This window comes from Octodon degus, unplaced genomic scaffold (genome assembly GCF_000260255.1).
Source record: "Octodon degus isolate 3935 unplaced genomic scaffold, OctDeg1.0 scaffold00008, whole genome shotgun sequence".
Taxonomy (NCBI): Eukaryota; Metazoa; Chordata; class Mammalia; order Rodentia; family Octodontidae; genus Octodon; species Octodon degus.
Window position 1 is genome coordinate 8,976,863 of NW_004524584.1, and position 11,263 is coordinate 8,988,125.

General features: G+C 36.3%; 1 protein-coding gene across 1 annotated transcript in view; it reads left to right on the plus strand.

Annotated features, from left to right (window-relative positions):
* The window catches only part of Acad11 (acyl-CoA dehydrogenase family member 11), a 109,966-nt gene that overhangs the window by 32,552 nt on the left and 66,151 nt on the right, over nt 1-11,263 (plus strand). Inside the window, exon 9 of the mRNA XM_004625215.2 lies at nt 737-863. Coding sequence (XP_004625272.2) covers nt 737-863 — 127 coding nt within the window. The remainder of the gene's footprint in view (nt 1-736; nt 864-11,263) is intronic.

Sequence of the window (11,263 nt, forward strand, 5' to 3'; positions counted from 1 at the left end):
TGCTTGGATTTGGAAATACCATGGTTTCTTCTCTTTTTGTGGGAAATTATCTTAACTCAGCATAAGATGAAGTAAACTCAAAACTCCCAAGTAGGGAAGTCTTTTGTGTGTGTGTGTGTGTGTGTGTGTGTGTGTGTGTGGGTGTGTGTGTGGTACCAGGGATTGAACTCAAGACCTTGCACTTAGCAAGCAAGCACTTATTCCACTGAGCTATCTCCCCAGCCCTTGTTTTTTTTCTCGAAACAGAGTCTCACTGTGTAGTTCAGGCTGGTCTTGAGCTCACCAGGAGGCCCAGGTTGGCCTCAAACTTGAAATGATCCTCCTGTTCCAGCCTCCCAAGAGCTGGAATTGTAGGAAGGTACCACCAGGCCTGGCGTAACTTTTTTTTGTTTTGTTTTTTTCTGGCGTACCTTTAAGTTCAAAGATCTTCGTAACATTCTGCAGTGTCATTAGTGGGCGCATACTAAGAATAAGAATTAGATTTGTGTGGACTAGCCTCACTTCTCTTCATGGTTATAACTCTGGGCTTCAATAAAGATTCAAAACTATATTTTTCACAAATAATGACTCAACATTAATGCTCCAAAAAAGTCATTCTACATTTATCTCCTAATATGAAAGAACAAAGTCTAAAATTTTCTGAGGAATGTTTTTGGGAAAATTGAGGAAGCCTTCACATTATCTTCAGAAAAATCTATAATGATTTTGCATATCTTTTTAATTTTTTTCTGTAAAGAACATTCAATACTGCGCTGCCACCAGCTGATAGCACCAAACATCTGTTTGTACAGACTAGAAAAGGCCAAGAGGTTCTTACTAAGGTGAAGCAATTCATGAAGCAATACATCCTGCCAGCAGAGAAGGTATTATTTAACAATCTTTTTGTGCTAAACACCTATTGGTGAATACTGCTATTAAATATCTGCTCATAGGAGCACCATGGTATCATTTGCTTTGCAATCACCCTTACTCAGACTGCCCTCCTCACTTACCACTGAGCCTGAGAAATCCCAAGCTACTGAAATATGCCAGGGTGTGTGGGGTGGGAGGGTATGGGTAAGCTTGTGGAATTAAAACTAAACCAAAGAGAACCAGCACTTGGGATCCTGACTAAATTGGTACAAAGCACTATCATGGACACCTTTTCCTAGGACAATGTCTTTCAGCTTTTTTTGTCTTTTAAATAAATATGGACCCCTTTGCAAATTTAAAAAGAACTGCAAACTTCACAACATGAGCAACATACCAAGAAAATTAGAGACATTATTTGAAGCTATTCACAGATACTGCCCCTTTCTTTTTCACATAATCTACTATTTTAAGGTGTTAAATTTCCATGAGCTCAAAGAGAATGGAAAGGCAATGTGATGTTTTCATTCATTTAATTTATAAATAATTATTGTGTATCTAATGATTACTTAGACAGTTGGGGAGAAATCCAATGGAATAACAAGATAAACAGGGCTTATGCTCCTGTGGAGCTTGTATTTTAGCTGGAAAGAAAGGTACTAAAAAAAAGATAGCGCTGTCAAGAAAAGAAAAAAGATTTTATGAAAATTATATGCCAAGCCATGTGTGTAAATGCACACCTGTAATCCCGGCCCTTGGGAGGCTGAAGCAGAAAGATCACCAAGAGTTTAAGGCCAGCCTGGACTACATAGTGAGTTCAAGGCCCACCTGAAAAATCTATGGGAATATGTGTGAGTAGAACAGTGATACAGAAATTGTAAGGGTTTGATTCCTGTCAGTCCCTGCCACAGGTTAGATGGTCCTGCGTTAGTTGGTCTTCTATGGCCTGGGTTTCTTCATCTGGACTGTGAGAATGGGTCTGACTACGTGCACAATAAATTCCCATTCTGATTGTCTCTGTTGGTGAAGGTCTAGAGCTGGGCTGGCAAAATCATTTAGAGAACTTTAAATGATCAAAACTCATATTCAAGAAAAATATGTGTTTGTAGGACAGTTAGTGCTGTTGTTTGAATTATATGAATAGTAATTATGTTTTTAATAAATACCTGGTTGAGATAAATATCTCTTATGGTGTAGTGTCTAGTTCTTTTTTTTTTTCAAAGTTTTATTGATAAAAAGATAGCAATGAGACAGTTTCAAATCAAATCGGAAGTACAGTTTCAACAAATAATACACTGCATATATTCTTCTTAGTGGTTAATTGCTGTACAAGATGCGGACTTGTGATCCTATTTACAAACACCATTAGAACAAATCATTCTATTCATTAACAGAATGCAACTATATATCTATCCCAACCACTTTGAATACACAGATACAAAATGGACATTCATCTGTATACCCCATTTTTTCTAAGTTCCGTTATTGAATATTATAGGTGTGTAAACTCAGCAAAATATTCTAAAAGAGTCCAGTAGCCCATAATAGCATTGGGTCTTCTGTTTAACTGGCAATGTCAGAAATTATTGACCTGAGTCCCCCACAGCTCAACTTAACAGCATGGCTTTATTTCTTATAATTTCATCTTCATACTTTTCTGCTGGATGGTTTCTAGTTCTTTTAAGAAAATACTTAAATGTGCAGAACTTCTAAAATAATCACCGCTTGTGTCCTGTGATTTAAGTATCACTGGATATTTTCTGTTCTGGTTAATAATTTTTCTTTTTAAATTTAAAACCAAACTTTTGTGTAGTAAAAAGAAATTCAAGGCTTGGCACAGTGGCGCACATCTATAATTTCAGTTTCTCGGGAGACTAAGAAAAGAGAATCGTAAGTTTGAGGCCAGCCTGGGCAACTTAGTAAAACCCTGTCCCACAATCAAAAGAGCTGAAAAGGCTCTGAACAAACAGAAATGAAACGATTTTAATTCAAGATGGTGGTATCAGTGCAACATTTTCCTCCCTCTTTCAAATAAAATCCAACTGAATCAATAAAGAAGTTTATAGAAAATGGAATAAGTTGGTAAAGGCATGAAAATAGGAGGGTGGACACATTAAAGGTTTGAAGCTTTGAAAAAGGAGGAGATAATAGATTTGGAATCCCCATGGTGTCATATCCAAGAATAAACCATAACAGAAGAGGCCACAGCTGAAAAGATTTTTGAAAGAAGGCTATAACATAGGCAGTAACTGCCTTTCACCTGTATTTGGTCAATGAAAAGAGGAATTAAAACCTTGAAGACTAATTTAAAAAGCAGGTGGACTGCTTGGTTGGTCTGTCATAACCCTGCATAGCCCAAACAGAAGGTTGAAACAGTGCTCAAAAAACAGAAAATAGCAACTGATCTGTTCAGAGAAGCCAGCCTTTAGCATAAGGTTGGTAGGCAAAACTAGGACCCTCCACGATTGGGCTTTCTCTAAGGGTTTCTTTTCTTTCTTTCTTTTTCTTTTCTTTTTTTTTTTTTTTGTGTGTGTGTGAGGGGAGTGGAGATCCTACCTTGCCTCTTGGACTCCCTAATTCCTACCTGGTCACCCTAAAATGAAATCTAGTTCTTGGCACATACTGCTTACAACCAGCCCATTCAGTGGACTGGCCACAAGTGGCAGAGGAAACCAGATAAGTTTGTTCTTTCATTCATTACTGTGAGTAGGCAGGGAAGGGAAACCACAGCACAGAAGGTCAGGGTCACAGGGTAGGCTGTGGTGTGCCACTGAACTCAGGATCGTACACATATTAAGACATGTGCGGCAAATTTGCAAAAAAGAAAATAGAGCTTTGAAGAAAAGATTGTGTATGGTTTGTATCACAATGATAACCACAATCATGTTATCTTTGTAAATCTTTCAAGTCTGAGACAGCCACATCTGATACTGTGTGTTTTTCCTCCTTCAATAACACCTACCAATGTCTGCAAAACTGTGTCATTCTGCATAATACTTACCCATTGCACTGGGATATATACATTTGAAAAGATCCTGGAAAAGAGTAAAGAACTTTTCCAAAGTGGACATGGAAACCTATGTAAAACTCTGTCCAGTGTCATCATAACTTGAGTTTCTAGAAAACAAATTACATTTAAAAAATGAGGTTGTGTTCTCCAACATACCAGCATTTCACAGCATGTGCTTAGCTATTAAAGCTTTAATTACTCTTTATTTATGTGTTTAGATTCATGAAAGAATTCTACTGGCCTTTTAAAACTCCTTGAATACCATCAGGTGAAAACATAATCCGTTTAAAAAATACATTAAAAGCCAATTCTTCCTATTAAAAATTGATAAACCTAAAGTAGCATGTAAAACAGGGAGTGGCAACATAATATATTTTGGATAACACACCTTTAACATATGGTGACATTAATCACACTTTCCTACTGAACCTAACAATGCACTGTTAACTTTTAAAATCTTTTTACATTTTGAGATAGAGTTGTGAGGCTCAAGCCATTCTGCTGTCTCAGCCTGCTGGACACACAGGCTCATGCCAGTGTCCCTGGCTAAGTAAATTAGTTTAAAGACTTTATTTTATTTTATTTTGTGTTACCAGGGATTGAACTCAGGACCTTGCGCTTGCCGGGCAGGCGATTATTCTACTGAGCTATCTCCCTGGCCCCTAGACTTTCAATAGAATTCTTTTGTAGTGAGGTATTTATTTCACTTTATTTATTTTGAGTCATATTACACCATAAACACCAATTTACTTTTTAATTTTGTTAGCATATTTTGCAGTATATAATAATTACGTTCACTATGGGGAGGCACATTTCATAGCATATCTCAATTCTTTTTACCTCTTGTCCCTCCCCTCCCTGTCACATTTGCATCCATCTCTTGCTTCCCTGCCAATTTGCAAAAATTTATTGCCGTTTCATATTATCTATTATTTTGTTTTTTATAATATATATATATATATATATATATATATATACACACATTCTTTTTTTTTTTTTTTTCTTTTTTTTTTTTTTTTTTTTTTTTTGCGGAACCAGGGATTGAACTCAAGTCCTTGCACTTGCTAGGGAAGCGCTTATTCCACTGAGCCATCTCCCCGGCACATTGGGTTTCTTACGTAAGATAACCTATGTGATATTTAAGCTTGTATGTCTGATTTATGTTACTTAATGTTACTGTTCTAAGGTGCATCCAATTTCCTACAAAGGTCTCAGATTTATCCTTCCATATGTCAGTCTAATACTCCACCTTGTGTAAATACCACATTTTCCTCATCCATTCATCTACTGATGGACATATAGGCCACTTCCAAGATACAGTTGTTTAAATTGTGCTGCTATAAATATAAGTATACACATATCACTACAGTATGATATCTTTAATACTTTTAGGAAGATAAGAGAAGAAGGATAGCTGGGTCAAATGGAATTTTGTTTTTAAGAAGTCTCTATAATGATTTCTATAGTAGTTATCATAGTTTATATCTGCACCAATACTGGTAAAGTTATTTTTTCCTCATGGTCTCACCAGAATTTATTATTATTTGATTTCTTAATGATAAACATTCTTTCTGAGCTAAGAAGTAATCTCAGAGTTGTTTTAAGTTTCATTTTACTAATGGCCAGAAATGTTAGTCATGTTTTTCATATATTTATTAGCCATTTGTGTTCTTTACTCTGAGAAGTGCCTATTCAGTTCAGTTGCCCTCTTGCATAAGATTTTTTTTTCCACTTTATCGGCTGTTTCCTTTCTGTTCAGAAGCACTATAATTTGATGTGAACCTTTTGTTGATTCTTGGTGTTGTTACTTTTGGAGTTGTGGCTCTAACTGAAAAAAAAAAACAAACTATTTGCCTATGCCTGTCTTTAAGATTTTTATCTTTCAAAAGATTAAGTTTTTCTATATCAATATCTAGGTCTTTGATCCATTTTTATGTTATTTTGATGTATGGCCAGGGAGATGCGTGTAGCTTTAACTTTCATAGGTAAAACCAATTTTCCCAGCACCATATGTTAAAGAAGCTCTTTTTCCTCCAGTTTGTTTGGTCAAAGGTCAGATGGCTGAGTGCACCTGGAGTTCTTTCTACATCTTCTGTTCTGTTCCATTGATCCACATTCTGTTTGGGGACCAATACCATAGTTGGTTTTATTCCTGTGGCTTTGTAATATACCCTGAGACCCAGGATAGTGACCTCTCCTGTTTTGCTCTCATTACCCAGAATTGCTCTTCCTGTTCTGGTCTTGACTTCTGGTTCCCTATGAATTCTAAGATTTTTTTTTCTAGTTCTGTAAGAAATACTGTTAATATTTTGTTTGGGATTGCATTAAATTTGTGTCTTAGTTACTCTTCTCTCATTGCTAGGACAAATACCCAACACTCAGAATGAGGGAAGGAAAGGTTTATTTAGCTCACAGTTACTGGAGGTTTCAAGACACTGGAGAGGCTGGGGGGCTGCCTGTCCAGTACGACCCTCTCCACATCTCTGAGAAAGCACAGGCTGGCCAGTTTAAGGGTTCATGCCTCTCTGCGCCCCCCCCCCTTGGGCCCTGCCCTGGTCCTCTGGCCAGCTCAAGCCAGTCTTGCTCCTCCAGCTGCATCTGCCCCATAATTTATATGAGGCTTTGGGGGGACAACTAGACACAAACCATACCAGTTTGTGTATCAGTTTTATAGTATGGCCATATTGTTTCTGCATACCAAGAACAGGGGATCTTTCTATTTTGTAATGTCTTCTTTTACTCCTTTCTCAGAATACTATATTTTTTGTTATACAGATCCTTCACTTCCTTGGTTAATTCCCAACTATTAAATTTTTCTTTGGGTTATTGTGAATTGTATTATTTTCCTAATGTCTTTTTCAGTGAGTTCATTATTGGTGTCCAGGAATGGTATTGATTTTTCTAGTGTGTTGATATTGTACCATGCTATCTTACCAGATGTGTTTATTAGTTCTATTTACTTGGTGCAAATTTCTGGATCTTATATATGAGAGGTCATGTTGTCCACAGATAAAGATAGTTTGACTTCTTCCTTTCCTATATATAGCCCTTTTATTTCTTTGCTTGCCTCATAGCTGTGGCTAAAATTTTGAGCACTGTGTTGAATTGTAGTGGTAAAAGTAGGCCTCCTTATTTTTTTCTTAGTCTGAGGTAAAGTTTTTAGTTCTTCCCCATTTAATATGATATTGGCTTTAGGTTTGTCCTAAATGGCTTTTATCAGATTAAGATAAAGTCACCTTTTCTTTCTTTCTTTTTTTTTTTTTTTTCATTTTGAGATAAAGCCTCACCATGCAGTTCAGACTGGCCTCCAGCTCGCTTTGTAGCCCAAGCTGGTCTCAAACACACAACAATCCTCCTGCCTCAGCCTCCCCAGTGCTGGGATAACAGGTGTGCACCACTGTGCTTGGCCCTAGATGCCTATTTTCTGCAGGGTTTTTGTATCATAAATGGAGATTTTTTTTTTTTTGTCGAAGGCTTTTTCTGCATCTGTTGAGATGATCATATGATATTTGTCCTTGCTTGTTTTTGTGATATATTTATTGAGTTGCACATAGAACCTTCCTTGCATTCCCAAGATGAAGCCTCTTTGGTCATGATGTATGACCTTTTTAATGGTTTGTCCCATTCTGTTTTTCAGTACTTGTTGAAGACCATTGCGTGTATGTTCACTAGGGAGACTGGCCTATAGATTTTTTTTGTCGTGTTAAGTCTTTTTTTGGCTTGGAACCAACGTAATGTGCTTCCAGGAATAAGTCTGACAGCAATCCTTCCCTTTCCATTTCATTAAAGAGTTTGAGGAGTACTGCTAGGTCTTCCCTAATGTTTTTATAGAATTTAGTGGTGAATCCATCAGGTCATGGGCTTTTCTTAGTTTGTAGGGTTTTTATTACTACATCGATTTTATTGCTTATTACTACATTATTCAAGATTATATATCTTCACGATTCAGTTTTGTTAATGCAAATGTATCTAGGAATCTACCACTTTCTTCTGGCTTCTCCAACTTTTTGGAGTATAGTTGTTCAAAGTGATTACTAATAATGTGGTTTCCAACAGTGTCTATTGTGATTTCATCTTTTTATTTTTAATTGGGTTGATATGGATCTTCCCTTTTGCGGGGGCAAGATTGACTAAGGGTTTATCTACTTTATTGTTATTTTTTCAAAGAACCAGGTTTTCCATTCATTGTTTCCTCATATTGTTCTTTTTTTAGGTCTCATTTTCATTAGTTTATAGTGTGATCTTTATAATTTTCTCCCTCATACTAACTTTGTTTTTTCTTTTCTTTTGTTTTTTTACTTTTTTGTTTGTTTGTTTATTTTTTGATACTGGGAATTGAACTTAGGACCTTGTGTTGCCTGGTAGGTACTATGCTACTGAACTATATCCCTAGCCCTCTCATACTAACTTTGGATCTGGATCATTCTTGATTTTCTAGGACCTTTAGGTAGAGCATTAAGTTATTTGGGGGGGGCTTGTTCTGTTTTTCTGATGTGGATGTTAATAACTGTAAACTTCAGTCCTAAGACTGCTTTCATTATGCCCCATAGGTTCAGGTATGCTGTACTGGCATTATCATTTGATTCTTTTGTGACACATTAATTATTCAAAAATATATTGTTTAATCTCCATGTTTTTGCATAATGTGTATTTTTTGCCATTGATTGCTAGTTTCATTGCACTATGATTTGATAATATGCATGGGAAATTTTTGGTTATTTTATTTTTACTTCAGTATGTTTTACAGGATAATATGTAGTCTAATTTGGGGAAGTTCTGTGTAGTCTATTTTGAGAAGAATGTGTATTCTGTTGTTGGATGGAGATTCTGTGGATATTTATTAAGTCCATTTATTCAAAGGTTTGCTTCAGCTCTGCTATTTTTTTGTTGATTTTTGGTCTAGTTTATCTACTTGTCATAGTTGGGGTATTGCCTTCCTCCATTATAATTTTCATAGGGTTTAATCTGATCTTTTATATACAGTAGTGTTTGTTTTGTGAAGTTTGGTGTGCTGGTGTTAGGTGAATGTATATTTATAATTGTCTTTACTTTGTATGGAATTGTTCCCTTACCTAATGTATAGTGATCTTCTTTACCTCTCCTGATGAGTTTTGGTTTCAAGTCCACTTTTTCTGCGAATAGGATAGCTACTCCTGCTTAAGGGCTCCCATTGCATGAAATATTGTTTTCTGTCCTTTGATTTTTAGTCTATGGATTTCTTTTTTGGAGTCCATGTACCTCTTGTATATAACATACCACTGAATTTTGTTCTTTTTGATGCAGTCTACCAGTCTGTATCTTTTGATTGGGGAATTAAGACTATTCACATTAAGGGTACTAAATGTTGACTTGTTCCTGTCATTGCATTATTCTCCTGTTGTGGATTCCTCTTCTTTCCCTTCTGCTTAACTGCTCGCTATACCTGGTGTATTCATCCCACTGAATGGTTTTGGCATTATTTGCTTCATTCTCTCTTTGTATGACATCCTTTAGAATATTTTCAAGTGCTAGTTTGATGGTCGTTAGTTTGTTAAAGTGGTCTTTGTCATGAAAAATCCTTATTTTCTCCATCTATTTTGAAAGATGGTTTTGCAGGATATATTAGTCTGAGTTAGCAGTGTTTTCTTTTAGGGCTTAAAACAGTTCACTCCATGTACTTCTGGCTTTAAGGTTTATGTTTGAGTATACTGTAATTCTAATGGTTTTACTTTTGTGCGTTGTTTATTTGTTGTTTTCCTAAAAACTCTTACATTTCTGCCCATATATTGTATTTTGGGGACTTTTGACTTCGTTGTGTCATGGAGAAATGCTTTTCTTATCATGGCTATCTGGTATTCTTTATTTCTCACTTACTTGTATGTTATATTCTTTCTTCATACTTGGAAATCTTTCTCCTATTGTTTCTACAAAATGTTTGTTATGCCTTTTACCCTGTCTTCTCATTTTTTCCCATCAACTCCAGTTGAATTTAGATTAATCTTTGCATCATCTATAAGCTGTTAGATCCAATTTTTATGTTCTCATGTTTTTTTTGTTCTCATATACCTCTGTGTATGGTCACCTGCTGCATCAATCCTTTCCTCTTCTTCTGACACTTTGTCCTCACATTGATCACTTCTGCTTCCAATATTTTCAATAAAATTTTTGAACCTCTTAGGTTTCTGTTTGGTACCTTTTCACAGACTCCAAATCTTTGCTAACCTGGTCATTCATGTCTTACATCATTTTGTTTAGCTCAGCTAGGTTTTTTATTAAGTGTTTCTCTAAGCTCACTGATCATTTTGTTTATTGCTATTTCATTTTAAGCTCAAGAAGCACTTTATTATTCTGACTTTTCTTTGTCTCTCTTTTTATCATTTCATATAATTTAACTGTTTGACTTTTGAATTCCTTTGCATTGATGCTTCATGGATCCATTTTGGGGGAATTTGGAGGATTTGGAGGGAGATTTTGGAGGATTTTGTTCGCTAACTTTTTGTGTTTCTGTTGTTTGGCATACATGTAGGTGTGTACATGCTCACATTTGTAGGTCACTTATAATAGAAAGAATTTGTTGGAGACCTCTTTGATTAGTATCTGCTTTCCAGGGATGTGCTGTGTGGGCATGGTTAACTGTAAGTCTTTGCCTTTTCCCATTTATTTATGAAGGGAGGGTGCAAAGTAATTGACTGAGTACCCAGTTTTCAAGAAATGCCTCAATATTGTTGATGACACAAAGATAAACCAGATATTTGTATGGTGTAAAAGCCAATTAAGAGCAACAACCATTCCACCCTGGCAATAGCAATCAAATCAACAATAATAAGACATTTAAAGATTGATTTGATATTGATGTACAATAAGAAATAATACCCCCTAAATAATGCTTTAAAACTACAATAATAATATAGACACAAAGACAAAGAAAATATTAATATGCAGTAAATATCAACTAAATACAACTACCATCCCACTATTAACAATAGACAATAATTCAATAATAACTATAGAGAGCCCTTTCTGGCCTTGTCTTGGTACAGGAGGTTTATATTTTGCAATCCTATGGATAAGTTATTGGAATCCCATCAAGTTAATTCCAACTACCATTTCCAGTGCAACACACAGTGAGAATAAGGACACTGAGGAATATTTGTAGTTTCAGGGAGCCAAGGGGTCCTAAATCCAGCCATGGTGATGGCTATCCTGAACAAAGGCCTCAACCCATGCCCAACCTGGGATTTTTTTCATTCATCAAGAAAGGCGTGGGGCTGGAGAGATAGCTTGGTGGTCTAAGTGCCTGCCTGGCGAGCACAAGGACCCAGGTTCAATCCATGGTACCACATGCTCTGCTAGCCCCACGCCAAGCCAGCCACTAAAACCAGGTGTGGTGGCACACACCTGTAATCCCAGTGCTGGGGAGGCTGA